This window comes from Loxodonta africana, chromosome 7 (assembly GCF_030014295.1).
Source record: "Loxodonta africana isolate mLoxAfr1 chromosome 7, mLoxAfr1.hap2, whole genome shotgun sequence".
Classification (NCBI taxonomy): domain Eukaryota; kingdom Metazoa; phylum Chordata; class Mammalia; order Proboscidea; family Elephantidae; genus Loxodonta; species Loxodonta africana.
The window spans coordinates 46512765-46538689 of NC_087348.1; the positions used below are offsets into that span (position 1 = coordinate 46512765).

Below are 25925 nucleotides of genomic sequence, written 5' to 3' on the forward strand. Positions count from 1 at the left end.
ACCAGAGACCGAGGGAAGCCCAACCAGAGAGCGGGATTGACAGCTGGCTCTGCGCCGTAGCCTTGGCGCGCGTGGAGGACCGCCGCCCGGGGGCGCGCACGCCCTGCTCCGCCGTCTCGTCTTGTTGTCTGCTCGCTGCCCCCCCACCCCCGATCTCGACAGGCCCAGCCAGCAGAGAAGGCGGAAGCAGGGGTGGCCGCTGCTCGGGCGCGGGCGCGGGCTCGGGCTCGGGCTCGGGCTTCGGCTCCGGGCTTCCCGGGTCGCGGTGGCTGTGTCTTCGGGGCCCGGAGATTGGCGTCCGGGCCGCCCCGGCTGGGAGCGCCGTGCCGTAGTCTCCCAGCGCCTTGACTGAGCGGAGCCGGGCGGCCTGGTCGAGCCCTGCCTTCCTTGGTCGGCGGCCCAGCGACGTAAGCGGTGAGTCTCCTTCGGACGCCTACTCCCGGCGGCCGCGGCCTCGCTTCCACAGGGTCAGGACGCTCGCTGCTCCCTGTCCCTGGCTTCCAGTAGGCTGGGGACGCCGCCCTTGCTCGCTTTGCTTCCCACAGCTTAGAGGAGTCGCCCTGACTTTCTCTGCGTACAGGCGGGGGCTCAGCCCCCTGTCCGCTGGCCCCTGCTCCCCGGGCGGACCACTCCCTCCCGCTCTCTCCACTCCCAGGACGGAGCCCGGAGCCCAGCTTCCCCAGCCCTGCCTCCCCCACCCCAGCCGCCTCCTGGGCTTTCCAGTCCTGGAGAGCTTTTGCCAGCTTTTAAGAAAACCCCTTTCAGGTTCCCACCGACTCCCTCTGTCGCTATCATGGGAAGGTTATTTTTGAGTTCCCTGTTGAACTCGATAGAAGTCCCAGGCAGCAAATTAAAAAAAAAAAAAAAGTTTCAAATGACACGAATATTTTTCCTCCCCGCCCCTGCGCTCGGTACTTCTCTAGCGATTGTTCCAGACGTCGGTTTGCTAAAGCTGTTCCTAATATTTGGCTCTGGGGGAACTCCAGCTGAGAGTTAGGACCGTCTTGAATGTGAACAGAAAGCACCTAAAGTATTAGTAGCTTGGAGGAATATTAATTTTGCATGTTTCTTTTCTGGGGAAAGCAGATAACTAAATGTTCCGCTGCACACGTACGGAAACGAGAAAAACTTGGAAGGAAATGCCAAGTGCCCTCCTTGGGAACCTGGTCACTTGCATTTAATCCGTTCTCCTGTGGTTACTGGAGAAGATAGAAGCGGCTTTTCTGATTGAGTTGGGGGAGGGGAGTAAGGTCAGTGGCCTCTTGTGACTCAAGGAAGAAATGTCTTTCAGGCACTTTGTTGCTCATGTGATGGGCACAAGAATCCCATCAGACTTTCAACCTGCGTGCGCAGGGTACATCACAGTATTTCAGAGTTGTAAATGGAGGTCGTTTCTGTGATGAGTGTAAGTATATGATACTCATACAGTTTTGGCCTCTTGGATCACTTTGAAAGAAGTTCAGATCCTTGCCCCCTGAAGGAGATCAAATAGTGTCTAGGAGGGGGAATGCTGCTTGAATTCCTTGGATTCTAAATTTAAAAAAAAAAAACTTTTGCCGTTGTGTCAATTGCGACACACAGCGACCCAGTAGGACAGAATAGAACTGCCTGGTACGGCTTCCAAGGAGCAGCAGGCGGATCCCGACTGCCAACCTTTTGATTAGCAGCTGAGTTCTTAACCACTAAACCGCCAATGCTCGGGATTCAGAATTAAGGCCCCATAATTAAATATTCTGTTTGCACACGTTTGCGAGTCTTTGTATCTTAGGAATAAATTTTAAGGAATTGGTAAATCGTTCCTGTTTCTAAAGCTAGTAGCAAATTAAAGGTAATTTCTGGTATTGTGTTTTACGTAGCTTTGTTGTAGATGAGTTATATGTTTAGCCATGTGTGAGTTTCAGTTGACTTAAAATTGACTATTTCAAGACCTAACTTGTTGATTTCTTTAGCTTGACACATTGGTTGTGTTAACATCTGCTGATCTGTGTGCATTACCTTACTCTTCCCACCCCAGCAAAATCCCACAGCAGGCTCTGTAGATTATTTATACCCAGATACTAATGGGTGAATTTAAGCCATGACTTATGACAGGGCTATTTTTGACTTTCATTTTGCAGTCAAAATAAGTTGGCAGTTATTACATCCCACAATATTTAATTAAGGCAGCGCTTGCCAGACTAGATTCACGATTATACACAAGGAGTTGCAGTCGAGAAGCTCTTAGTCTGCAAGGTACGGGAAGATTGAGAATTTGTTTCATCCCTTCTATGAATACATATAGAGAAGCACGTAAAATCTGAATGTTAGAGTAGAAAGAGGACTTTAACAAACCCTCATTTTAAAGGTAAGAACACATACTGTCATTTAATTTATCTTGTGTGAAGTCAGTTATAGCCTAAGTCTGCTTTTGTAGCATGTCATGAAGCCACCATGTGGCATAGTAGGATACTCAAAAGAATCCAGCCAGTCTCTTCGTATTTTCTGCGCGGATGACAGCCCATCTTCTACGCACTTCTGTAGCTGACTCAAAGTACTTTTTGCTCTTCTATTACTGTTAATTAAATAGCTCATCCTTGTACTTAATTAGGAAAGCAGTCTTCACGTAAAGTTATTGCAGTCCCCTAAAAGTAAGGGGGAAAAAATGTTTCAACTTGCCAAAGAGAGTAGACATAAAAATACTGAATGGCACTGAAAATACCGTTTTTAGCTTAATTTTCTCTTTGCAGTAGACTCATATTATACACTTAGAAGGTGACTGGCAGTTTATTTTGAAGGATATAGAACTTCTGCATTGCTTCTTAAAATATGACAAAGTAGGATGAAAATGGAAGGCATCTTGATTTTTAAGTGCACTCATTTTTATGTCTTTCAGCTGCATACTTGCAGTGGAATTCCTTTTAAGGAATTATAACTCATTAGACAAGTTTCTTAGGAACACATTGGCTATAAAATATAAAAGGTCTCTTTGCCTCTGAAAGCCTTCAAGTCTTTTGAACTGGACTGGAAGAGGGCAGCTGTAGAATATCCAGTAAGTTGGATTTTAAAATAGCCCTCTGAGCAGAAAAAGTAGACTTAGCTCAGTAACTTTTGCCATTGTCTTCTGGGTAGCACTTTGATATATGCTGTACAAGAAAATAAATATTAATTTCTCAAAAGCAAGTTCACTTAAAATAAAATGGTCAGATTTAAAAGATAAAATATACGTAGTGTTGTCCAGGGCATACGAAGTGGGCCCTCTTGTATATACTGTGCTTGTGAGAATGGACTTCAGAAAGCCTTTGATACGTACTGGATGAAACCAGCATTACCTTTCAAGAACCGTAAGAAGGTACATACCCTTTGACTCAACAGTTGTACTTCTGGGAAAGTCACCTAAGGAAGTAAAGTGGACACAAATGTGTATGCAAAGAAAAATAACAAAGGACATAACCCCTAGTGTACCATCTGTCTTCAGATCTGAAGGATGTAACGGGAGCCTTATTACCCACCTAAGGAGCAGGTGTAATGACTAGTTCTGCCGTTGGCCTGCTGTCTGGCCGTGACCTTCCTTCCTCTCACCTGTAATGAGTCATCCCTCGGAGTCCAAATTAGCAATAACAAGGCTTTGGGAGCTAATTTAAACTTTTTAAAAATATTGTATCAATACTAAATAAATAAAACACCAAGTTTCTTTGCTGATTCTTGGGAATTCTATCATCCCAGCATAGTAACGCCAAACAACTCAACGTTTAATAGAAACGGTGGTCAGCAGCTTTGTCTAGTGTAGTAAAAATAAAGGGAAATAAAATTTAAGTGCAGCTTAATAGATCCGTCAAAACACAAAGAGACAAACATAGCATAGTACAGGGCGCACAGGCTCCGGGGTCAGATAGACTAGAGTTCTGATCCCAGCTCTGTTAATTATTAGTTGGGTGATCCTGGTTACATAACCTTTCTATGCTTCGTAGTTTCCACTTCTGTAAAATGGGGACAATAAAACTATTAAATGCCATAATACGTAAAGCTGCATGTAATAATAACTCTAATGCCAGGCACAGTTCTAAGTGCTTTGTGCATATTAAGACATTTAATCCTTTCAGTAATTCTGAGGTGGATTCTGTCGTTAGCCCCGTTTTACAGAGGAGGAAAGTGAAGCACAGCAAGGTCATCTAACTTGCCCAGGTCACACAGCAAGTACTGGAGAAAGGAGTCAAATTCACATTATCCGATTCCACAACTACTTCACAGTACTGCCTCTCTCAGTAAACGGTACTGAGATAAAATCTTCTGGGGGAGAAATAAAAGGTATTTGCAGTGGTAAAAAGAAGAGGACTACTGTCTTAACCCTCTATTTGGTAGGTTAGCAGCAAGGCCTCTTCATTAAAATGAAATAGGCTGGGGGATAATAGTCTACCATATTGACTGAGGAGCTTACATTTTATTTACAGAACTGTATGTGGCTCCTATTAGGGATTTCTGAATTGCATTCAGGCATTAACTTTCCCCTGGTAAATACCATAATGGTGTAGTATCTGAAGGCATCCCCTCTACCCATGAAAGTAGTCGTTTTCCATAGGCAGATGAAACCTCGCTTGTTTTTCCAGTCGTTAATAATGAAACATAGTCACTTGACTGGAATGAAAGGCAGGAGGATATAAAAATATACTTTTTCTACTCCATTCTTTCCACATAATAAAAATTCCCACACTAAGCATTTGGAAGTACATACCGAATTTTAGATCGAGAAGGAGAAACTTGCCCCAAACCACACGTCTGACAGAGGCACATGATCACCTGACGCCCGGTCCAGCACTGCCCTTCTTGTTGTACTGTTTTCTTCAGTTCAGAATGCTTGAAGGAATTTCAGCAACATGATTGAGTTCTTCAGCCAGTGCTTCATGAACACCTCTCATGTGAAAGGGAGTCCCTGGATGGTGCAAACAGTTAATGTGCTCACTGCTTACCAAAAGGTTGGGGGTTCCGTGACACCCGGAGGCGCCTCAGAAGAAAGGCCTGGCAGTCTGCTTCAGAAAAATCAGCGATTGAAAACACAACAGAATACAGTTCTACTCTGACACACATGAGGTCCCCATGAGTCGGATAGACTCAAAGGCAACTGGTGGTCTCACGTGAAAGACCTTGTGCTGGGTACTAAGGGTATGAAAACAAAAACTAAACTCATTTAAACACATAATTATGATATAGGTGAATATTGTAATTGAAGTGCTTTTCTTAACCTTATATTCTTTCTGTTAGACCATAAACTCCTTAAGCAACCCAGGCTTCTTTGTGTGTTCCAGGTGCTTTGCACAGAGGATGGTATATGTTATAAATTATTGAAGGTGAGAATCAGGTAACTTACTATAAAATAGTACTTATAACAACTAAAGCTCAAAAAACTTTAAAAGTTTTCTGTAAATAACGTTGACACAGCTAATGTATATAGCCATCAGCTAACAGGTTGTACAGATGAGCTATTTTATTTATAAAATTATTATAGGTATTACATAGATTATAGCTTATATGGATATAGCTTATTTATACAGTCTATCTTTTAGTTGATGGGTGGCGTAAGTAGTTAAACACCTGCCTATTAACCAAAAGCTTGGCGGTTCGAACCTACCCAGAGGTGCTTCGGAAGACAGGCCTGGTGATGTGCTTCCAAAAGGTCACAGCCTTGAAAACCCTATGGGGCAGTTTTACTCTGCACACATGGGGTCACCAAGAGTTGGGATCGACTTGAAGGCAGCTAACAACAACAAATGTGTGTTAAGGCATTTTTTTTCCTTATTATTTTTTCAGAGCAATTGATAACCAAGTTACTATGAGTCTGCTAAACTGTGAAAACAGCTGTGGATCCAGCCAGCCTGACGGTGACTGTTGTGCTGCCATGGCCAGCTCCTGTAGTGCCACAACCAAAGATGACAGTGTGAGTGGGACAGCCAGCACAGGGAACCTCTCCAGTTCCTTTATGGAAGAGATCCAGGGGTATGATGTGGAGTTTGACCCACCCCTGGAAAGCAAGTATGAATGCCCCATCTGTCTGATGGCATTGCGGGAAGCAGTGCAAACACCATGTGGCCACAGATTCTGCAAAGCCTGCATCACCAAATCGATAAGGTATGTGAGCATGAGAAAGAATGGTGTCCTGTGACAGAAGCTAGTACAGAGAACATTCGTCAGTAAGTAGATCCTTCCCCTTAAAATAGTTGCACTGTAGACTAGGGGGTGAATTTCTTCTGTGCTTTAAGAAAATAATATAAAATAAATGTACCTTAAAGGATGATTTTACTAGAACATGATCATTTCAATCATATAACAAACAAAAGCTTACTCTAAGTGATCAGTTATTCTGATCTCTAATCATGTCGAACTCTGTCATCATCATTTTACTGTGAAATTACAGTAAAATAACCAGTGTTTTTTTGTTTTTTTTAAGAAAATATCGCTTGCTGGCTCTGCTGTCGTAATATACAAAATCTGATGCCTTCTTACTGCCTCCCCTGCTACCACCCTTTTGCAAACCACCATCAGCTCTCACCTGGATTATGGTTCTAGTCTTCTAACAGGGTCCCTGCTTCTGCTCTTATCTTCCTCCACTCTGTTCACAATTCCACGGCCAGACTAAACCTGGCAAAGGAAATGAGGCCGTGTTACCTCTGTCGAAAGCACTGCAGTGGGTCATCAGGGTGTAAAAGCCAAAGTCCTAGTAGGGTCCTGCATGACTGGCCCCTAATTAGTTTCCTGACCTCCTCTCTACTCCATTCATTCCTTGAACATGCCAGCCAGTGTGCTCCTGCCTTGGGGCCTTGACTTAAGTTTTTCTCTCTGCTTGGAATACCCCTGCTACAGCTTAACTGCTTAGCTGACTCTCTTAACTCCCTTAAGTGTGGCCCAGACCTCACCTTCTCCCAGGCTACCCTGTTCATACTACAGCATACCTCCAGTCTCCCCACAATGTTCCTCATCTCCCTTGGCAAACTCTTCTTTTTTCCTTAGCACTTTTTACTTCTTAAGGCATCCGATAATTTGTGTGGTTATTGTCTGCTCGTTCCATTGGGAGATAAGCTTCTGGAGAGCAGGGGTTCAGGTCTGTTTTATTCCTTAATATTTCCCAAGCGCTGGGAACAGTGCCTGACACATAGTAGGTGCTCAGTAAATCAGTTGCTTTACCTGAATGAACATACATGGGATTTCCACAGATGGTTCAAATTCATCTCCTAAGAAAGAGATACATTTTACTGTAATTCAGAGGTTCTTGTTGTTAGGTGCCTTTGAGTCAGTTCCAACTCATAGTGACCCTGTGTACAACAGGATGAAACACTGCCCGGTCCTGCTCCATCCTCACATTTGTTGTTGTGCTTGAGTCTGTTGTTTTAGCCACTGTGTCAGTCTGTCTCATGGAGGGCCTTCCTCTTTTTCCCTGATCCTCCACTTTACCAAGCATGATGTCCTTCTCCAGGGGCTGGTCCGTCCTAGTAACAGGGCCAAAGTATGTGAGACGTGGTCTCACCATCCTTGCTTCTAAGGAGCGTTCTGGTTGAACTTCTTCCAAGACAGAGGTAGAAAGGAATTCAGAGGTAGAAATAACTCAGAAAGGAATGTTCTTAGCTGACTAAGAAGTTCTATATAGGGGGGGAAAAAAGAAGAGAAGGGAATTTTACGTTCTTTAATAAGCTTCTAATCACATTGATGGACTCATTCTTAAGTAGGTTAAGTCCATCTCCGGCTGTTCATTGATCTTAGTAAGTTTTGAATCTCTAAACTTTGGTATTAACTTCTCTATAAAACTTGAATTTAGGGTAATTATATCCATGCTTGGCATAATTTAAATTACAAGGGAGCATGTCTCGTTTCAATGTTGAGGGGGAAAGCGTGTTACCCAGTGATGAATGAAAGAGGTCTGTTTCGGGTCGGGTTTCTCAGCCTTGGCGCTATTAACATTTGAGGCTGGATAATTCTTTATTGTGAGAGACCGTCCTATGCATGGTAGGATATCCCTGACGGCTGCCCGGTAGCACCACTACCCCTCACCTCTGTTATGACAACCAAAAATGGCTCCAGACATTGCCAGATGTCCCCTAGGCAAAATCATCCCTGGTGGAGGACCACTGATTTAGGGCACACATAAAAGCAGTGTTGCAGCTCAGCTGTTTTTTCTGTTTATAATGAATTCTATTTTTTTTTTTTTTTTTTGGTGCAGTGGTTAAGAGCTCAGCTGCTAACCAAAAGGCTGGCAGTTCAAATCCACCAGCTGCTCCTTGGAAACCCTATGGGGCAGTCCTGCTCTGTCCTAAAGGGTCACCGTGAGTTGGAATCGACTGGACGGCAACAGGTTAATGGGTTTGGTCAAAATGGCACCATATTATGGATGTTTGGTTTTTCTGTCGCCAGAGATGTACAGTGTTTTTCCATGTGTCACCTGTGCCCAGGAAGATAGCTAATCTTCAGTAGTTTTTTTAAAGCAAGGCACTCATGAGAATAGTAGGACAGTGGTCTAAAAGGGAAGTAAAACCCACAGAAGGAAGTCTGAGGCTTTTTTTCTGTCTCCCTTTAAGCTAGAAATGACCACTGGCTTTGGCTCTAATGTTCTTAAGGGAGCTGCTGTGGGACTTCTCATCAGTTACGGTCATTCCGGGGTCACAGTTCACCTCCAGCCAATTCTATCTTCTTTTGCAGCGATTCCTAATGCTGTGGACAATGGCTTTCAGCTTACTTTCTAAGGCTCTTCTTATTTTCTCTTAGACTTGCATGGTTTAGCCTTTAGGTACATATTTCAATAAATTTGTTTATGGCTTTCTCTTCTTTTCAGAAAATTGTCGATATCTGACAGCGTATCATTATGCAGTCTGAGAAAGGCCCTGTAGAGACTGTCTGTCTCACCTTTCCAAGTGATAAGCCATTTGAGAGCAGAGCCCATTTTTCACTCCCCTTTTTACCTATCACAGCAGCTACTAGCACTGTGGGCTCCCCCATGGGAGGTGCTCAGTAGATGTTTGAGTGAATGATAACTGCTCTTGTAGCCTACCTGATGGCCCATGTTTTATGAGTGAAGATTGAGACATCTGAAAAAGGTAGAGAGGAATGACAGACACCCAAACTTCCTGTGAATGGTTTTTCCCATATAAGGTGGAATAAACCCTTGAGGCAAGACAAAGAGCTCCTTTAACTCCCTGTGACTTAGCATCCTAGACATGCAAATAAAGGGAACCTCTTTTGTTGTCCGTGAGTCACAGGGTACATAGTGACTGTTTCAGAGAAACCCTTAAAACATGGCCTCATGAAGGCTATTGATAATTGGTTGGAATTCTTACTTATGACTGAACCGTACACTATACCAAACCCATTGCTGTCAAGTTGATTCCGACTCGTAGGGACCCTATAGGACAGAGTAGAACTGCCCCATAGAGTTCCCAAGGAGCGCCTGATAGATCTGAGCTGCTAACCTTTAGCAGCCGTAGCTTTTAACCACTAGGTCACCGGGGTTTCCTAACAATATGCTATAGACGTTATAAGTGTTTTGAACAGCATATGTGGTTTCATCTTACAAGTATATCGTATGGCTGTTGACAGAACAGAGGCCAACCAGACTGCCACAATTCCCACCCTTAACTTTCATTTAGGGGGCCCAGCAGTGGCTCAGTGGTAGAACTCTGGCCTTCCACGCGGGAGACCTGGGTTCAATTCCTGACCAGTGCACCTCAGGCGCAGCCACCACCTGTCTGTCAGTGGAGGCGTCCGTGTTGCCGTGATGCTGAGCAGCTTTCTGCGGAGCTTCTGGACTGAGATGGGCTGGCAAGAAAGGCCTAGTGATCTGCTTCCAAAAATCGGCCAGTGAAAACCCTGTGGATCTCAGCAGTCCAGTCTGCAGCCGGGCGTGGGGATGGCATAGGACCAGGCAGCATTTCTTTCTGCGGTGCATGGGGTTGCCATGAATAGGGGCCACCTGGGCAGCAGCCAGCAACAGCAACTTTCATTTCATTTTTTAATAATCAAATATTATTTCGTTCAATTTCTTTTTCTTTTTTGGGGTTGGAATCTGTTCCACAATCTAAAAATCCCATAACTTTGGATAGGTAACCAAGTATAGTGCTAATTGTACTCACTTCTTTTGTGGACATTTTATTTTGGTGATATTAGTCAATATAATGTGTTAAATTATTCTTCCATAGGAAATAATAAACGGAGGATTTATATGTGATGAATTAAAGTTGTTCGAATTTTCTAAGGTAAATGTTTACTTAAAACAACTAAATATACCTATCTTATTTCTTTCTTTTAGGGATGCAGGTCACAAATGTCCAGTTGACAATGAAATACTGCTGGAGAATCAACTATTTCCTGATAATTTTGCAAAACGAGAGATTCTTTCTCTGAAGGTGAAGTGTCCAAATGCAGGTTGTTTGCACAAGATGGAGCTGAGGCATCTAGAGGTATTACAGCTGTTTTCCTACCATTACCATGTATACTGGGCAGTTCCTAGAGGATAAGGACTTTGCTGTCTTCATCTGTAATTTGACAGTACCTAGTCCCTGGGTGGCACATACCATTAGGCACTTGACTACTAGCTGAAAGGTTGGCGTCTCGAACCCACCCAGAGGCGCCTTGGAAGAAAGTCCTGGCCATCTGCTTCCAAAAGGCCACAGCCTTGAAAACCCTCTGGAGCAGTGCTGTTCTGCACATGTGAGGTCGCCATGAGTCAGAATCGACTTGACAGCACCTAACAACAACACCATATATTAATTGGTTAATAAATGCTTGCCAAATGAGTGCTAACCCTTTGATTATTGAGTATAAATATAAGTAGAAACCAGAAATCACTTGTTTCATTTAACTCTGGCTTTGCCCTAGTGATACAAAAAACAAAATCGGTGTTCTACAAGTTTTGGGGGATAAGCATTATCTTCAGTAAAACTGAGGAAGAGTGTTTTAAGTGCTACATTTTAATCCTATAAATTCCTTTTGAAAGAAGTAATAATTCCTATGAAGCTATCATCTCAGGAGCCCTATTATATTTTTTTTCCTCTGTTTTTCTAAATTGTGCTTTTTATTATTAACTAAATGGAGTCCTCCCATAGCTTGAGATTTACCAGAAGCAATGAGATAATAAAAGAGTTTGCTTTCAAATCAGATAAATCAATTCTTACTTTGGTGATTATCAACCAGGAATTAAATATTGTTAATACTCTACTTGAAGTTAAATGTTCAGGACAAATTTGCAACTTGTCCTCTTAGATCGTTGTGAAGGAGTGGCCCTTTCGGCACACTACTAAATTGATAGTCAAGAAATGTGACTTCTTCCCAACTCTCTCTTCCTGATGGGCTGCATGGACTTGAGAATTCACATTCTTTGTATAAACTTCGAAATCACAGTGATTATTTGAAAGAATTTATGAAGGCCTTCACATTGTGAATTGCTGTGTGCTGCGTACTCAGCCAAGTCTATAAAAGAGAATATTCTTAAAAGAGGTTATGTTCAGGAGATGTCTTCAGCGTTGGCAGAAATTAATTATTTTTTCTTTCTTACAGGATCATCAAGCACATTGTGAGTTTGCTCTTATGGATTGTCCCCAATGCCAACGTCCCTTCCAAAAATGCCATCTTAATATTCACGTTCTCAAGGAGTGTCCAAGGAGGCAGGTTTCCTGTGTGAACTGTGCTATATTAATGGCATTTGAAGATAAAGAGGCATGTACTCACTTGGATTTGTTAATTCCAATACTTCTAAATGCTTTCTTTTAAAGGAGTAAATATTTGAGGGGATCAGTAGTATCAGAGGCTGTTACTCCAACTCTGAGACAACATTATCAATTTTAGGAAAATCGATTTTTAAGAGGGAAAGAAGGTTCAGTAAATCGGTGTAGGATTTATATTTGCTTGCCTTTCTTAGAAAACATTGTAATACTCCTTACTACTCTTGTAGATCTGCAGGTAACAAAAGCTACTAGGAAAGGCATATGCTGGTCTAGTTTCCTACATGCAATTTTAATGACCAGTCTTGGATTGAAGACCGATAAGTAGAATAATTACTGAATAAAACTTACTTAGAATTATTTTGAAAAAGAGAATGGGTCATCAAAACTTACAGAGGGTAAAATAAACTCTACGAAGTGTGTTCCCTTTGTGATAACTCATCGAGCTCTATGCTTATAATGTGTGCACATTTCTGTATGCATGTAATACTTCAGTTAAAACGTTTATTTTTAACAAATTTTATGGGGCCTGACAGCATCGCTCTGATAGAACAGTTTTTCATTCAGACGTTGAGATAAAGTTACATAATTTTAAATTAATACTGTGCTTCCCTTGTCTAGCATGGAGCTCCTAGTCCCTAAATCCCCATTTTGTGTCCTCTGTACTAGTATCACTTACATATAAGTTATATTCTTTTATAACCACTGCTTGGATGTGTCCTTATAAATTTATATTGATAATTTTCCCTACTTTGCCATGGGATCAAATTTTTATTTTCAATAACTTCATAAGATAAAAAAAAAAATCAGCTGACTTGCTCAAGATGTAAGGAAGTCTGAGAAAATAATTAGAGTAAGTTGGCATGCCCTTCCTAAACTTCAGTAAATGACAGGAACTTGACTTCCGAGGTGAACTATTGCTTAGCAGATCAGCTAAACTGAAGCCATTGTGGTATAGAAAACCTGGGGCATATGAGAACTGGGCACCAAAGCCTCACACCCTCGTGATACTTCTGTTCTTCAACCCTCCTGACAACGGTTCCAATTAAGTCATTGTGCTGCTGCTGGAAATTTTTGGAACAAGAGTGCCTTTGGAGAACTATAGTATTGGCAGACGGTGGCCTCCAGACTACGCTGTCATAGATGCTCTGCCTCAGCTGGGAAGGAAATGATTTAGAATATTCTCATTTGCATAGTATGATGCTCTTTTAAAGAGATGGAAGGCTGGTTAAATCTTGTTACTACACCGGCAAAGGAAACTAACCTTTATATAGTATTCTCACATCTTTGCTTTACACAAATTGATGTCCTTAATTTCTTCATAGTGAAAAGCTTTCACTTATTTATAGAAGATGGTTATTTTACTTCTTCGGATTATCTCATGCTCTTACATTTCTCCCATAAAATTTAGATCCATGACCAGAACTGTCCTTTGGCAAATGTCATCTGTGAATACTGCAATACCATGCTCATCAGAGAACAGGTATGATGATTCTCTTTCATAAATCATTATTTCTATAAATAGCTTAAAGAAGTGAGGTTTTTTTTTTTTTTTTTTTTTCAATTGAAAATTTAAATCAGTAAGGTAAAATGAATATAGATTGAAAAAGTGTTAGGACTGTGTGGAAATTTTTAATGTAAATGGAAAAATACTTTGAGAAAGAACAAAAGAGCCCTTTTTAAGTATTTACAACTCCTAAGTCATTAACTAACAATCTCTACGTTTATGTATATTCATGTAAGTTCCAACTGAAGAAGGTAAAAAGTGAAAGTAAGGATCCCCATTTAAGGAAAAAAACTTAGGAAGTACATGTTTACACATTGTGAAATGAGGCTCAGGTGTCCAGAGACGAGCAGAAGAGTAGCCATGCAATAGAAGAAAAGTCTGTTCAATAGTAGAATGTTATCTGTAGCCCCTGTCATATGTTGGCAGGTTTGAGAGTTCTGGAATGCATAGACCTTCTGCTCAGTTGTCCTGTAGGGCACTGGTTGAGCATCATCACAAGTAGGATTGTAATAGCACACTATACATTTTGATTATCAGTAGAGAAAGGAAAATTCCACCTGGTGGCTATCTTGTGACATTCGGGGAGGTCACCCACAAAATATGAAAATTAGTCACTAAATATTTATACACACTTGAAATTTGCAAGCCCACAGATCATTATTGATTACCTTAATAAGTAGAAGCAAGCAAAACGTGTCGCTCGACTCAACTTTTCCATCTGTCTGTTAGAGTCCCTTAGTTTTTTTTCCAGCAAACAAAACCTTAGTTTGAAGGTGTTAAACGCCTTTTTCCTCATGAAGTTCCAGCTCCCCACTTTTCTTTTTTTCTCTTTTGTAATATTTTAACAAATCATGCAGTGTATTTAAAACCCAGCAGAAATAAGATTTAGTGTAGGAAAAAAACTCTAGGCTGAGAGTCTGAAGACCTAGGTTTTGATCCTGGCTTTGCCACTAACTTCCTGTCTTATCTCCAGAAAGAGACTTGATATTCTAGATCAGAGTCAGGAAACTGTGGCCCCTAACCACCTCTAGCCTGCCGCTTTTTTCTGTAAATACAATTTTATTGAATTTTACATTTCCATTCCTAGATCTATACCTAAAAGAATTGAGAGCAGGGGCTTACACAAGCACATGTACATAGTGTGTATACTCAGCTCTTTCCTGTCTACACTCACTCCTTTTGATCTGAATCAGCTTAAATTACCACCACGAGTTAATGGCTTCCTCAAATCATTACTTGGAGTCCCAGCTTACCTTCTGAGTTTAGGTTCATAGCAGCACTGTTCACATTAGCCAAGGTGGAAATGGTCCAAATGTCTCATCAACAGAAGAATGGGTAAATAAATTGTGGTCCCTACACAGTGGAATATTATTAGCCACTGGGGAAAAAAAAAAAATGAAGTAGTGAAGTCATCATACATGCTACAATATGGATGTACCTCCAAAACAATATGCTAACTGAGAGAAGCTGGACATAAACGGTCACACATTGTATAATTTCATTTGTGTGAAATAATCCAGAATACATAAATCCACACAGACGGAACAGAGATCGGTGGTTGCCAGGGACTGGACTGGGGAGAGTGGGGAGAAACTACTTAATGGGTAACGGGTTTTACTCTGGGGCGATGGAAATGTTTTGGAACTAGATAGAGGTGGTGGTTGCGTAACACCGTGAATGTACTAAATGCCACTGAATCGTTCAGTTTAACGTGATTAATTCTATGTGACATGAATTTCACCTGTTTTTTTTTTTTTTTTAAGTAGAATACAGCCATGCCCGTGTACTTATGTATTGTGCATGGCTGCTTCTGCACCCCAGTGGTGGACTTAAGCACTTGGGACAGTGACCATATGGCCCACAAAGCCAAAATATTTACTGTGTGATCCTTTATAAAAGAATTTTCCTCTCCCCTGTTGCAATAATGAGTTTTCTCTTGTACAACTGGCTTAAATGGTCTCTAAGTTCGTTCTGCTTGGAATTTCTATGACTGTTGCCGAACTGGAAACCCTGGTAGCATAGTGGCTAAGAGCTATGGCTGCTAACCAAAAGGTCAGCAGTTCGAATCCACCAGGCACTCCTTGGAAACCAGATGGGGCAGTTATACTCTGTCCTATAGGGTCGCTATGAGTCGGAATTGACTCTACGGCAACGGGTTTTTGGTTTTGTTGAACTAAATTTCTAAAGGGAATTTGGCACCACTTTCAAAGAATGTAATTCTGTGTAATGGAGCTCACCTTAAAGAATTGTTTTAGATTCCCCACATCAAAGCCTGAGACTTCCTTGCCTTTAGAGCTTTTATTGATGTGCTTGCAGCACCTTGTAATATCTGAGGCCTGCCTCCTCTCCCACTCACACTCAGGTTAACAGATAGGTAAGAAGATTTAGGAAAGGTGGACACGAGGGGACTAGTAGGTACAGTCAGTGACTTTGGGGTATGCAGTTGACTAACCAAAAAAACCAAACCCATCGCAGCTGAGTCGATTCCAACTCATAGTGACCCAGTAGGACAGAGTAGAACTGCCTCTTAGGGTTTCCAAGGAGTGGCTGGTGGATTTGAACTGCCGACCTTTTGGTTAACAGCCTAGTTCTTAACCACTGCGCCACCAGGGCTCCTGCAGTTTACTGTTCCTTATTTAATCGCCTCAAACACCCAGCAAGAGTCCCAGTTGAGTTTCCAGTTGTGGTCAGAAGGTGCATTTTCTCTCCAACTCCGCTAGAGGTTGCCAGCTCTCAGCAATAGGAACAAATTCATTTTCTGAATGAGTTTTCAGTAGTGATTTGGGGGTGGGGGATGCTGCAAGGTGTTGACATTTCCTTTCTCTGTGACTTTTGAAAGTAAATAGTCTTTGTGGGCTATCTGGTTTCTGTCACAGCTACTCAGCTCTGCTGTTGTGGCACAGAAGTGGCTATAGATAGTATGTGTGCTTACCAAGTAGTTGTAAATGAAATGTCAATTTTTATTTAAGTCTAAGCTCGTCAAACTAGAACATGATATGCAGGGAAACATTTTTCAGCCTTTGTTTTGGTTTTCAGATGCCCAATCATTATGATCTAGACTGTCCTACGGCCCCAATTCCATGTACATTCAGTACTTTCGGTTGCCATGAAAAGGTAAGGGTTTTTCTTTTCCTTCTCAAATATGGATGGAGACTTTCTGTTGTATGCGTTAATGGAGAATACCAGCAGGGATGTGAACACTTAGCAAACAGCATGATGAAGTATATAATTGAGTTAGATGTGGGCGCTGTGAACAGAAGCAGAGGCACACTTAGCAGTTCCTACAGCAGTCAGGCCGACTGGACAGAACAGGATATGTGGGCTGAGACTTGACAGATGAAAAAGTTGTCCAAGAAGGCAAGGGAGGGAAGACAGGCGAGAGAGAAAGCATGGTGGTTTTGGTAACTATGAGTGGTTTTATCTTATTCACTCTGGCAGCAGGGTAGAAGATATGGGGTGGGGTTAGGGCTGACAGTCCCTGAACCTGTTGAAATACCAAAGCCCAAAATGAGGACAGCATGAATTATGGTGCTAACAGTGATGCTAGAGATCTAGGAGTCATTGCATATTTAGGAGGGGACCCTGTGACTACACAGATACGATGGCTGAAGGAGAGGGAAGCATCTAGAATGACTCTTGGTTTCTGGAAGAGGAACTAGTTGGAGGTGGAGGTGGAAAAAAGTGAATTCATTGTGGACGGTGTTGAGTTGCAGGTGCGAGCTTCCCCAGCTGTGGAAGACTCAGGTGGAGATGGCTCACATGCGTTGTATATGTGGTCTTAAACTCGGAAGGGAGGTTGGGACTCAGAGCAATGATTTTGGGAGGCCGTTAACTCATGGTGATAACTTAAGCTGTGACTGAGGTCATGTAGAGTGAGTGTATACAAGAAAGAGAACTAGACCAAGGAAAGGAGCCATGAGTGAAGAGTATTAGAAATATTGAAACCAGGCAAGGAGAAAGTGTTGTCAAGGTCTGCAAAGGTTGTTCCAAGACTAGTGAATCAAATCAAATATCTGAGATCAATGTTAGGTCATTTCAAGTGGTGAGTGTGACTACACCTTACTTTTTCCATTATATTTTTTTCTGACTTTACAGTAAACATACAGTTAATAATTTAAAAAGTAAAATGGTCTAGAGTATGATTACATTTTGTGGGAAAATTATGTATCCCGTGTACATAGAAAAAGATGCGAAGGAAGTAGAATGTTAATGCAGTTAGGTGAGATAAGGAGCACCTTATTTTCTTCTTGATCATCTCTCTTTTCTATTTTTCTGTTGTGTACCTGAGTTGCTTTTGTAATAAAATTGTTAAATCATGGATCCTTTTCATGTAAGAATTAGGAGGCTGCTGATCACCAAAGAATGTATAGAGTCAGGAAAGATTCCAGTTTGCAACAGATTTGCATAATAAATGAGGAATCGGGGACAGTGCAGGTAGACTACTCTTGGCTACGAAAGGAAGAGAAAGAAAATGGTATTCACCAGAGAAGGATCTGAATCGACTCAATGGCAGTGGGTTTAGTAAAACCTGAGGTGTTACAAGGGATGGGTACCATTTAGAGCACAGGAAATATGTCAGTCCTGGACAAGAGGAGTGTTATCTCTTAGAGGAGAAGACGGATGTAGATACTGATACTTTTATAGGCGTGGGGGGCGGGGGCGGTATCTGAGTGAAAACAGAATACTCATCAGATAGCCTCAGTTTCTCAGTGAATTAAGAGGGATCATCTCATTGGCTTGACAGTCTGATGAGGGTAGAGGAAGGGTCTAGGAGGTTGGGGAAAGTGGTGATGTTATGTGGAAACCCTTTATTTGGCCTGGCCAGATCCCTTCCCTTGTTTGCACAGTAATTATTCCCAACCTAAGGCTTGTGCTTATTTGTAGATGCAGAGGAATCACTTGGCACGCCACCTGCAAGAGAACACCCAGTCGCACATGAGAATGTTGGCCCAGGCGGTTCAGAATTTAAGCCTTGCTTTAACTCCCAGGCCTCAGTGTGACATGCTTCCGTATGATTCTGCCTCTCTGTCCCGAGTGTCCTCCGGATGTCACCCAGAGGTCCAGAACTTCCAAGAAACCATTCAGCAGTTAGAAGGTCGCCTCGTCAGACAAGACCATCAAATCCGGGAGCTGACTGCTAAAATGGAAACTCAGAGCATGTACGTAGGTGAGCTCAAACGAACCATTCGAACCCTTGAGGACAGAATTGCTGAAATAGAAGCACAGGAGTGCAATGGGATTTACATCTGGAAGATTGGCAACTTTGGGATGCACTTGAAATGCCAAGAAGAGGAGAAACCCGTTGTCATTCACAGCCCCGGATTCTACACTGGCAAACCCGGCTATAAGATGTGCTTGCGCCTGCACATTCAGCTGCCAAATGCCCAGCGCTGTGCAAACTACATCTCCCTCTTTGTCCACACAATGCAAGGAGAGTATGACAGCCACCTGCCCTGGCCCTTCCAGGGTACAATACGCCTTGCAATTCTAGATCAGTCCGAAACACCTGTAAGGCAAAACCACGAAGAGATCATGGATACCAAACCAGAGCTGCTTGCCTTCCAGCGACCCACAATCCCACGGAACCCAAAGGGGTTTGGCTATGTAACTTTTATGCACCTAGAAGCGCTAAGACAAAGAACCTTCGTTAAGGATGATACCTTACTAGTGCGCTGTGAGGTCTATAGCCGCTTCGACATGGGTAGCCTTCGGAGGGAGGCCTTTCAGCCACGAAGTACTGATGCAGGGGTATAGCATCCCCTCCTTTGTTTAAAAAAGACTGTCTGGAGAGAGCAGTGCCTTTCCTTGCCCTGTTCTCAGTGATAATGCACAAACAAAAAATAGAATGGGAAAGATCTAATACCCACCAATGAATGCTTTTAGAGACGTCACCACTTCTCCCTGTTACAAATCTCTGAAACGTTTTTCCCAGGACCCTGCATGCTTTATGGCTTGCAAAAAACATACCTGAAGTGCCTCTGGCATGTTGCAGCTATTTTATCAATTAGTATACCTCTTTGTTGTACTTCCATGGGCTGTGGTTCATTGTATTTTATTGTCAAAAAGCCCAGAGTCAAGAGTGGAAAAAAAAAAACTAAAGCTTAAACCTTCCTCCTCCTAAAATGATAAGGACTTTTGTAAAACTTCAGTCTTATTTTTATAGTATTACATGTAATATATTAAACTTGAGAATCACTACACCTTATTCTGGTGCCAGAAAGGTTATTAAATACTGAGTGCTCATTTTCTTTGGTCACCTGTAGATTTCAAAGGATTCGAGCCATAATCTTTGGAAAGCTTAAGTTCTCATCACCCTCTCTTTTTCCCAGGGTATTAATAAGGATATTCAGGGATTAGTTGAAACCCTAAATATAACCTTACTTATTTAGTGCCAATGTGTTGTCTGTTGAACAATACTATTTAAATGTTTCACTCTGCCTTGGTTACATACCGTCCTTGAGGCCCTAAGTAGCACCTTCTCCAGAGTTCATAATGCCAAGAACTGTGTGGATACCAGCTGCTAGTTGCTGTGCCCTGTGTCCCTTTTTGTCTACTCATTGTAGGCTGAGCTCTGCTATCCTGCATATGTTTTCTGTCACTAAATGCTTATATGGCAAGGAGAAGCACACACAGTCACCAACATAAAAAGTAGTCAACCAATGTGGCATCTGGTTGGTGGTGACAGAAGCTATGTGAGGCAGAAATTTTCAGCCCTTTTCAGCACCCTCTGATTTAATTCAATTAAATGGGACAAAATTGATTTCCTGAGAACAGATGTCTTAACACTTGGGAGGTCCTTGGAGATACCTGAGAGGTCACCAAACGAAGATCCGAAGTCATAGCGATTATATGATGACAGGTTGAGTAGGTGGCTTCGGTTCAGCAATTTGCAGCAGCCTCTGAGGAGGTTCCTGTGGAATGTATTCAAGTGGCTCAACATCCCCAATAGGAAGAGGTAACTTTTGTGCCATTGTGTATTTGTTAAAGACTGATAGGTAGTAAATATTTGGGTGGAATCTGGATCTCAGGGAGTCCCACAACCAGTATCAGGACCCGACCCCCGCCCCGCCACCCCACACACATACTCTGCTGTCATCTGGTGTAGGAGACCATATTTTATCTCCAGAAAGGCCACATGAGAACCCCCTGACCGGTGTTCAAGATGAGCCTTCATTTCAAGAGGAACCTGAGAGACCTTGTTGGCTCTGGAGGGGAGCCTGGGCTCAGGTTCCAGGCAGACCCAGCAAGTGTCTCCTTGACCTTCCCATTTACTTTTCTCTCCATCCCCACCCCACATTTAGGGTTCTGCCCTGATGGGTTTATGTTGTAGAGTGAAAGTAAAGGCCTGCGCCACCTTCTGTACCACAGGTTCATGGCAAGGTCCCGGTTCATATCCTGGCAGTTTGTGTCCCTTAGCTACGATGCTTTCCTGCTAACTCCTGAAAATCACTGCAGTACCACCCGCTGGGCTGCTGTTCTGTGATTGTTTGTTAATGAATAAGTAATTGTCAGCTTTCATTGAAAAAGTCAACAGGGCCCCTGAAGTCATCCAAAAACTGAACGGTAGTTTAGCTTCACTAGTAAAAAAGGTCTGCCTTGAGCATTATGCTCTTTTAAGAACTATCTATATGGGATCAAGTTGACAACAGCAGCTTCAAAAATGATAGGAACCTTGGGGACAGTGAGTTTATGTTACGAAAAGGAGGGTGAGAATGATTACACAACTGGAAGTATGTAATCAGTGTCACTAAATTGTACATGTAGAAATTGTTGAATTTGTATATGTTTCAGTGTGTATATTCTTAACAACCAACGAATAAAATTTAGGAAGAAATAAAGTGGTAATTATTTTTGTATGTGCATATAAAAAGCCTGAAGGAAATATCCTATTAATTGTGATTATCCTGGGTTATAGAATTTTTGATGACTTATTTTATGACTTTTTTCTTTTTTTTATATGTCCTATAATAAGCAAAAAAGAAAAAAGGGGTGGGGGGTCCCTGGGTGGCACAAACAGCTAAGCATTTGACTACTACCTGAAAGATTGGCAGTTTGAATCCACAGAGAGGCACCTCAGGAGACAGGCTTCACTAACAAGTATCTGTGAACCTGTTACAATCCAGATGGATTAAAAAAATGTTGCCACAAAACATTCAACCCCCCCAAAAAAGGAAATATTAAAAGCTTCCTGGTCTAATTTCTATTAAAAGTACATTAGGTACTAAGAAAAGTCATTTCCTGCCTTGGTGATGTTTTTTTCTATTAAGGAGTACTGTAACCCACACAGAAATTGTTGTTTGCCTGCCTTCACCTAGGTAGAGGTCCCCTCCGACTGTAAAACTCTGTTTTAAGAAATTAAGTTCTAACCAGCAAAATGTTGACAATATTTCTTAAAGGATTTTGTCAATGGAAAATTGCTTTAACTTTGCTGACTATTAGTGTTCAATGTACTGTCTATCAAATCAGTGGAGCCCTGTCTTAATTCAAATGAGCAATTTTTTTTAACCCCCAACTTTTGGCATTTTGCAATAAAGCAGTCATTTTATGCTGCTCATTTGTTATGACTATAGAGTAGAAGTACTGGTCATGTGGTCATTGCAAATAGGAAATTTTTGAAAAGACTTCAACTCAGAATCAACTCTTAACCTGGAAAGCTAGTTTCTCCCTCTTGGCCCACAAGTAACTGGGCTGTGTATGTTTTATTAACCACTTGTTAACATATTCGTCTTCTGGCATCATTCTAGAACATATCTAAACTTAAACATATATATACTTTTTTTTTTTCCTCTTTTCCCAGAGTTGCCCAATCCAATGTTGGATGAAACTTGCAACTCATATTTTATTATTTGCAAACAGGAAGTGGATCTGTAGTTCAGTAGTTCAGTGCTATGCTTTGGAGTTACAGCAACGACAGTTTCTGGCTATACTGTAGTACAATTCAGCTTCTATTCTGAGGATAAATAGTAGGAAAAGATTAGACTAAAAGATGGCATTTTTCCTCCTAGCTAATGAGGGTCTAATATAGAGAGTTAGATGACCTTCCCTAGCAGTTCATTTTTGTGGCAAGTATAAAATCATGTTCTCTATTACTGTGTTCCTACCAGTTCATCTGAGGCTATGCCAGGCTATACCAGTCTTAGATAAGCAGTGAGTGTGCTAGTAAATTATGCATGTAAAGAGAACACATTCTTTTTACAGAGGAGCGGTTCTCTGTCATTGCTTCATCCAGGGAATCCTCAAATCTCTGATGGCCAGAAACCATTTTTAATAATTAGAGGCGTTTCTAACTTAAGACTTTGAAGTACTTTTCAGTTCCTGCTACTCTTGTCTTGCCTCAATTAAATACTGCTCATTATTTTATATAAAATACCATTAGGTCTCCTTTAGAATGCCTAGTGCCATAGAAAAAAGAGTCCTGGTGGCACAGTGGTTAAGCACCCACTTGCTAACCAAAAGCCAGTCCATGGGAGAAAGATGTAGCACAGCCTCTGTAAAGATGACAGCCTTGGAAACCCTGTGGGCAGTACTCCTCTGTCCTGTGGGGTCACTATGAGTCAGAACTGACTTTGCTTTAGGCTCCATAGAACCGAAGCAGTGCAACGCCTTAAGGAAATGAAAACCAAGAACCCAAACCAGTTGCTGTCGATTCGGTTGCGACTCATGGTGAACGCATACGTGCAGAGTAGAACTGTCATTTACAGAGTTTCCAATGGCAGATTTTTCAGAAGTAGAGCAGCAGGCCTTTCTTCCACTTGCCGTCCACCTCCGGGTAGACTTAAACCTCTAACCTTTCAGTTAGCAGCCGATCACATTAACTATTTGAACTACCCAGGGACTTCAAGGAAATGAAAAAAAAAAGGCAACAAATAGTCATTTGTATTTTTCTTTTTAAATACTTTTTTTTAATTTCCCAATTTCACATGATAGACTGTCACTTTCACAGTTGTGGCTATTGTGTTCATAGAATAGAGTTGGAGCTTCCTAATTCCCAGTATCCAGACAGACCAGCCAAGGAAATCGGAGCGGATGGTTCTCTGCAGTTTCCAACACTACGTTACAGCCTTCACTTTCCGTTAGAGACAAACACTTGCCAGGAGCTGCCTAGTTGTCTCACTGATTGTCACCTACATGGTTAATGTCTTAAGCTTGTTTTCCAGAAAACTTGGGCTCTTAAAAAATTCTGAAAAATAATGCCAGATGGGGAAAACATTTTGTGGAATGAGGAGATGGGGTACTCCATTTTCTCTCACAAAGTGCTGTCTTAGAAGGGCCTTTAGGACAAGAGCGGAGGCAGGGTGTGCTCCTCTGCGTTCTCAGGCTTGAGCTCTGAATGTAGGTACGTTTCCACTCCTGGAAGGGCACCAAAACACAGTGCGGTGCAATGCTGCTTCCAAGGAATTTTCTCTGAAAGGGGGCGCCTTCTCTCGTTAGACCTTCCTTCCTCTGCTGACTATAACTGAATTTACCCCGACATTCTCCTGTGGAGATTTTGGAGTAAAAGCTAAAATGCCCATGGAAAGAACCAGTCAGTAACCAGTTGCCCCTGAGTTGATTCTGACTCATAAAGACCCTATGTGCATCAGAGTAGAACTGTGCTCCATAGGGTTTTCAATGGCTGATTTTTCAGAAGTAGATTGCCAGACCTTTTTTCTGAGGTGCCTCTGGGTGAACTCAAACTGCAAACCTTTTGCTGATCGAGGGCATTAACTGTTTGCACCACTCAGGGACTCTAGTGGAAAGAAGGACGTATTTGTATTCTGAGAAGGAAATGCAGTCAGTGGTCTCAGAAGCAGGTAACAATGGTTCTCTTATATGCTAGCCCCAGGAGAATACAAATTCTAAAGTCAGGGACACTGTTTTGTTCGCTGCTGAATTCCCTCTACTTAGACCAAGCCGAAAACCCTGGTGGCATAGTGGTGAAGTGCTACGGCTGCTAACCAAGAGGTCAGCAGTTAAATCTGCCAGGTGTTCCTTGGAAATTCTAGGGGGCAGTTCTACTCTGTCCTACAGGGTCGCTATGAGTAAGAATCAACTCGACGGCAGTGGGTTTGGTTTGGTTTGGGTTTGGACCAAGCCAGTTGCTGCAGAGTTCATTTCTGACTCACGGTGACCCAATGTGTTGCAGAGTAGAACTGTGGCCCGTAGAGTTTTTAAGGCTGTGACCTTTCAGAAGCAGATGGCCAGGCCGTTCATCCAAGGCACCCCTGGGTGGGTTAGAACCATCAACCTTTTGGTTAGTAGTTGAGCGCTTAACTGTTTGCACCACCCTGGACTCCTAGCACAGAGTAGGCACTCCAATATTTAATAATGAACATTTAGTAAAAGCAATGATTAAAGCTGACCAATATCTGGTCATTTGTCATGTAAACTTTAGGTGATAAGGCATAAATGTTACTTTCTTTGCTTTTTTCCCCTAGCACTTTATTAGGAAATTTAGTAGAATTTTCCAATTTGGTTTCTCTTGAAAAATCTCACTGCAAAGATAGTTGAACAGCTTTAATAGCGTTATCTTAAACTCTTTTTGGAAACTTGTGGCATTTTACATTTTAATTGGAATTGTAGTCCACACTTTCAGCTAGTTTAAACTTTCATAAATCTGTTATGCTGAATTTTAATCTTATTTTGCCTGAAGGGTTTTTTTTTTATATAATAAATTGAAGTCCTTGATCAATTGTGCAGAATATTCTACTGTTGTTTTCACATTTGGTAAATTACCAAATTAATTTTTCTGGGTGAGAGTAAATTTGGACCCATTTTGTTTAGACAGGGTTCCAGGATTATGTTTGCAGACAGCAGAAGAGGCAGTGTGATTTGGCATATAAACCACTAAGTTAGGAACCAAGAGGCTTAGATTCTACTCCGGACTGACCACGGACAAATCATTTCTCTTGGGTCTGTGTGTCCGTTTATCTACCTGTAAAGTGGGAACCAGACATTGAAATTTAAATATCATTAAATAATGGGTCACATTTATTAATGCTGGGATCTATCAAGAAAGATGCTGTACGAATCCAGTGAGGCTGCTTATAATTCTGTAACTGCCTGACAAGCTATGGAAGGAAATCTGACTTTGAAAAACTGAAGCGCATTCAGCGGTCAAAGTGTCTTATCAAAAAACCTGCTGTTGCTTAGCGTTTACTACTGCCATGGAATTTGTCAGTGATTTTTCTAGTCCGTCTGGACTCTGAAAGTACAGTAAAACCTGCGAAAGCCAGAACCTCTGTAAGGCGGAAACCTGTCAGAGGAGGAAAACTCAAATATTTTCCACTAAAAAGAGATAAAAGTGGTAAGACTGCACCCTGTCAAAGGCAGAAAACTGGCGAGACCCGGAAAAACAAGGCAGTGCCGCTCTCCCAGGTTTCACTCTATGTGCTTCAGGAAAGGGCGCAAACAAAGAGATGTGGGAAGGAGGGACACTAACCCCAAACCAAAAGAAAACTGGTTGCCATGGAGTTGATTCCAACTCAGAGTGACCCTAGAGGACAGAGTAGAGCTGCCCCATAGAGTTTCCAACAACGCCTGGTGGATTTGAACTGCAGCCTTTTGGTTAGCAGCTGTAGCACTCAACTACTGCGCCACCAGGGTTTCCCACATTAACCCCAGAAAGGCTGAAAATCAGTGTTACAGTTTTAAGAGCAGGTTATACTGAGGGAGGGGTTAAAGGAATTCCTCAGATTCTGTTCAGCTCACCTCTCCACCCTCCTCCCCAGCATCGCCAGGCACAACCCACAAGACAGTCCCTGCTC

The 25925-nt window shown here is 42.1% G+C and overlaps 1 protein-coding gene across 1 annotated transcript; it reads left to right on the plus strand.

The window, feature by feature from the left end:
• The first annotated feature begins 224 nt into the window (after positions 1-224).
• TRAF6 (TNF receptor associated factor 6) lies at positions 225-25689 on the plus strand. The gene is made up of 7 exons (XM_064288263.1): positions 225-414; positions 5782-6099; positions 10262-10412; positions 11509-11667; positions 13084-13155; positions 16216-16293; positions 18064-25689. The coding sequence occupies exons 2-7, from the start codon at positions 5804-5806 to the stop codon at positions 18931-18933; spliced, it is 1626 nt and encodes a 541-aa protein (XP_064144333.1). The 5' UTR covers positions 225-414; positions 5782-5803; the 3' UTR covers positions 18934-25689.
• Positions 25690-25925: the final 236 nt, after the last annotated feature.